The sequence below is a fragment of the Quercus lobata genome, chromosome 2, assembly GCF_001633185.2.
Source record: "Quercus lobata isolate SW786 chromosome 2, ValleyOak3.0 Primary Assembly, whole genome shotgun sequence".
NCBI classification, from domain to species: Eukaryota; Viridiplantae; Streptophyta; class Magnoliopsida; order Fagales; family Fagaceae; genus Quercus; species Quercus lobata.
In genome coordinates, this window is record NC_044905.1 from 65217691 (window position 1) to 65222394 (window position 4704).

Sequence of the window (4704 nt, forward strand, 5' to 3'; positions counted from 1 at the left end):
TAACTCTTCTATTAGATATAATTTGAGCACATATATAGATATATATACAATTGTAATTATTTTTAATTATATCGTACTATACCCAGTGTATACAGTTAATATAGAGGTAACCAGTTCGTAAATGAACATAAGCCAACACCACCTATGTCTCTCAACTCTCAAGTGGTACTCGTGAAACGGAAGCTCAAATTCTAAATTCAATATAATGTGAATATACTCTTTCCGATTCAATGCATTTTACATTTTAATCCAAACATTAAATGAAACTAAATTCCATTGATTTCAATTGATGTCTATTCCAAACAAATGAGTCGATAGTAAAGTGAATTCAATTCAATTCATTTAAAAATTAAATTATGAATTCCAAACAGAAATCGTTTCACCATAGTAGAATGAATTTTGTCCAATGACAATGCCTAATGGTTAAAATTACAGTAACAATAAGGATTTACAGAGTGAAACCTATGAATCTAAGGGATTGGTTTAATGGATCCATGAAATTCTAGCACCGAAACTCCTAGCCAATATCTTGGGGTCACGCCAAAAAGATTCTTTCCTGTAATTATCTGTGTGTATTGGATGGAGGATTACACATGCCAGGAAATAACAAGTACTCAAATCTAAACACCCAATTCTGGAGAAAAAAAAAATACAGAGTGAAACCTGTGATTGACAGAAATCTTAGCTTTATTACAATAATACAACAATTTAGTATTTATTTCTCCTTACTCACTGACAGTAGACACAGTACATGCTCCACAAACATCCAACTTCATTGTTCTGGCAAATCCACAAATATATATTATAATTTACATGAAACAAAGTGAAGAACATGTGAAAGCTATTATTGAAGAATTGTACATGCTGGATAGATTCTGATTAATCAAGGAGAACTAATTTGCTTTGAAGAAGGAGCAGGAGGGATGCCAGGGATGCGAGGGATAGGTGGGAGAGGAACTATTGGAGGGAAAGGGAATGGCAGAGCTGGTGGTGGTGGTGATGGAGTGAAACCTGGTATTGGTGGAAAAGGAAACAATGGTGCTGGACCTGCTGGTGGGGAAGGTAACAATGGTGCTGGTGGAGGTTGAAATGGGTTAGGGATAAGAGGAGGTGGCTGGAAAGGGTTAGGAATAAGAGGAGATGGCTGGAATGGATTTGGTGGTAAAAGTGGTGGAAAAAGTGGCGGAAGAAGTGGTGGAAAGAGATTATCTGGGTGGGCTTCCTTTTCATCTTGTAACTGAGTTTTCTTTAAGGATTCAGTAGTAGTAGGTTTTGAGTTTGTGGTCTTTCCTAGATTAGGTGGTGGAAATGGAAGTCCTGGAAGGTTTGGGAGAGGAGGGAGTAGTGGCAATGGTGGAAGGTTTGGGAGAGGAGGGAGTAGTGGCAATGGTGGAAGCTCAGGCAATTTAGGAAGAGGGGGAAGATATGGGCTTGTTGGGTCTTGAATTGGGGGTAAAACTGGTGTTAAAAGTGGTGGAAAGAGATCATCTGGGTGGGCTTCCTTTTCATCTTGTAACTGAGTTTTCTTTAAGGATTCAGTAGTAGTAGGTTTTGAGTTTGTAGTATTTCCTTGATTAGGTGGTGGAAATGGAAGTCCTGGAAGGTTTGGGAGAGGAGGGAGTAGTGGCAATGGTGGAAGCTCAGGCAGTTTAGGAAGAGGGGGGAGATATGGGCTTGTTGGGTCTTGAATTGGAGGTGGAAAATCTAGACCATCAGTTGGAGGAAGTGAGCGTTTATTGGAACCCAATTCCTTGGAATTTTGAATGCTTGGTTTTTGGTTACATAGGTTTGGCTGCTTTAATGGTTTGAAGGTGAAAAACCCAGCAGAGAATATGTGAGTCCCTTGCTTTCTTGACTTGAGATGGAGTGAAGATGAAGTTGCTGTTGAGGCCACAGCACAATAAGGCTCACTGCTGCTGATCAATTTCACAGAACATCCCTCAATTTTCTTCACATGTTTGCTTACTGAGAAAGGCAAATGCACTTTAAATTCTCCATGCTGATCTGTTTTCACTTCTTTATGAAAACTTGGTTTTGAAGTCCCATACTTGCATTCTACAGCCACAGATGCACCTGCATACAATTTTGGTAACAAACATTAATGTTGACACAGAACTGAAACAGAACCCAAAGTTTGTAACATGAAAAACACTAATAATAATTATGTAGTTGTTGAAATGAACCTGATATGAAGTGGCTGGACTTTGAGAAATCCTCCTGGAAACATGTGTCACAGTAGACACTGCCAACAACAATGGCAGATGGAAGATTCTTCTCATGGCCAGCCTCCGAAAGGCTATTAAATGCAAGGCTGAGAAAGAATATTATTACAAACCAAGACATCCTATCTCTTTATGGAACTGTATGGACTGTGAGAATGAGCTATGGTTGGCTTTAATAAGAAAAGCTCAGGCCTATACGGGGGAGTTAGGAATTTTTGTTTGGGACTAATATATTAATTAAGATAACCTTCCACACATATATGTGTACATATATATTTTTTTTATTATACACACACATGTTATTTGATAAGTTATATATATATATATACACAACCAACCAAAAAAAAGAGTTTAATATTTTCAATCAAAATTATGCTTAATGACGATTTTTCATAAAATAAAACTCACTTTACCATTTTCATAGTGAAATTCTTAAAAAAGTTTCATTTTCAATACAAATTATCAAATTTTATACTAAAATAAATAAAAAATCTTTCAATTGAATTAATGAAATTTTCAAAAATATGAATGATCCAAAACTTGAAGGAATAAGTTATGCTCCAAACATATTTGAAGCTATCTTGATCTAACTCATTATATGGCAATTAAAGAGACATTTTATGTACCACCGCACACTCTTGGTGTGATGGTCGCTCCACAAGTATAAATGCTTGTGAGGTGTGGGGGGCAAGGGCCGGGGTTCAAGTCTCCAGGAGAGAGCTTTCACTCACATATATACTTAGATTAGACTAGAGTAGAATTTTTATCTTGTAAAAAAAGAAAAAAAAAATGACATGTTATGTGTAGTTTTAATGATAAGATTTTTTTTAATGAATCAATGACTTATTAATTGCCACATAATGGGTTGAAAAAGATAGATCTAAACACGTTTGAAACCAAACTTTATCAAATATTTAACAAATATAAGAGCATATTTTATAATAAAAAATAAAATTGCAAGAAACAAAATTATGTCTCTATAACTATTAGACAAATTATTATTTTTAAGAGTATCATTGGACTAATTCAAATATTTGATGGGGCAAACCCTTATTTTTCTAGATTAAATTTTGAAAACATTAAAATAATTATATATATTTATATATTTAGGAAATACCCATGTACATGGCTCCACTCCTGATCCTATAATGATGATATAGTTTCTGTGAATTAGACTTATTTGTTTTTTCTTCTTCTAGCTGTCTTAGGTTTTAAATTTTAGATTTACTAGTTTTATAAAACCAGCCTCATTACGTCATTCATGCAAAAACCAGTGAACCACAAACTATAAGCAGTAATGTTCGTTCAATTCTTACTACCAAACAGCTCAAAAAGTAAGGCAACTAGGAGATAAGAAAGGTGGATAAAGTAAGGTCCAAGATTGGCTTTCTGATTCTTTTTTTAACTCACATTTATTGAGTTTGTTCCTTTCTTGGTATTAAAAAAAAAAAAAATTCTAGTATTATATAAAATGTCATAATTTTTATTATAACTATCTTATGTGTTACTTGCTCAGCGATACTAACTGTTGCATGTAGTTTTGGTGTTAGCGTGTGGGTGTATTTCCTTATCTCATCTCCCTTCTCCCATATATGTGTGTGTGTGTGTGTTTCTCAAATAAAAAAAGATACTCAGTGTTGTCGAGTTATCCCACATCGGTAAGGTGTGATATTGAGAAGGGGTTTATCACTTGCTCCGCGACACTAACTGTTGCATGTAGTTTTGGTATTGACGTGTGAGTGTATTCTCTTATCTCATCCCCTTCCCCTCTATACATGTGTGTGTGTGCGTTTCTCAAAAAAAAAAAAAAACTATCTTATATGTTAGATTATAACGGACCATTTGTTATTTTTATATAAATTCACAATTTTTTCTTTGTCATTTACAATTTACTACGTGAACCGTTACAGTGCAAATTGTGGAATTTTATATGGTGTTAGAATTTTTGGTAAAAAAAATGCTAATAGGTATAGTTGGGTCCCTGTTGGTTCACGGGATATGCAGAGTAGCCACAAATGTCATGAGTCCTTTAATTGAAAGAATGACTAATGATAACAAATTTGAGGTGATGCGTGTTTGTTAGGATAATGTCCTTCAGTTCACATTGGAACTACGTGGCAAGAGAGAAATGTCTCTGCTCAGCTTAAAGCAAAACACAGAATGCCTGTCGCTTCTACAGCTAGCTTCTTATGATTGGTACTATGTGCCTCGTGATCTCAATTAAGCTTCAGCCCTTCACCAGCCAGAAGGGTTTTTGGTGTGTTTCATATTGTGATTGAGACCAAAACTCTTCTCAATTCTCATATACTATAGCATCTAAGCTTTGTGATGCACTTTGGTAAGACTTTGAGGAATACACATGCCAAAATTGGCCATTAACCCTAATTGCTCAACTATAGTTAGTAGGCACTGTTTCGAAACTATATTTTTTTACTAATATCTCGAGTTTCTAAAACTCGATTTAGGGCTTATAAATCAAGCC

At 35.1% G+C, this 4704-nt stretch overlaps 1 protein-coding gene across 1 annotated transcript; it reads right to left on the reverse strand.

Annotated features, from left to right (window-relative positions):
- Window positions 1-669: 669 nt before the first annotated feature.
- Window positions 670-2472, reverse strand: LOC115976239 (formin-2). Its single transcript, XM_031097411.1, has 2 exons — window positions 2184-2472; window positions 670-2073 (listed from the first exon to the last, which is right to left on the reverse strand). The coding sequence occupies exons 1-2, from the start codon at window positions 2341-2343 to the stop codon at window positions 884-886; spliced, it is 1350 nt and encodes a 449-aa protein (XP_030953271.1). The 5' UTR covers window positions 2344-2472; the 3' UTR covers window positions 670-883.
- Window positions 2473-4704: the final 2232 nt, after the last annotated feature.

Excerpts from the sequence above, each read along its gene's own strand:
- LOC115976239 (XM_031097411.1), bottom strand. The coding sequence starts at position 2,343 with ATGTCTTGGTTTGTAATAATATTCTTTCTCAGCCTTGCATTTAATAGC. Across the intron at positions 2,074-2,183 it reads GTCCAGCCACTTCATATCAG|GTGCATCTGTGGCTGTAGAA; the intron begins GTTCATTTCAAC and ends AATTGTATGCAG.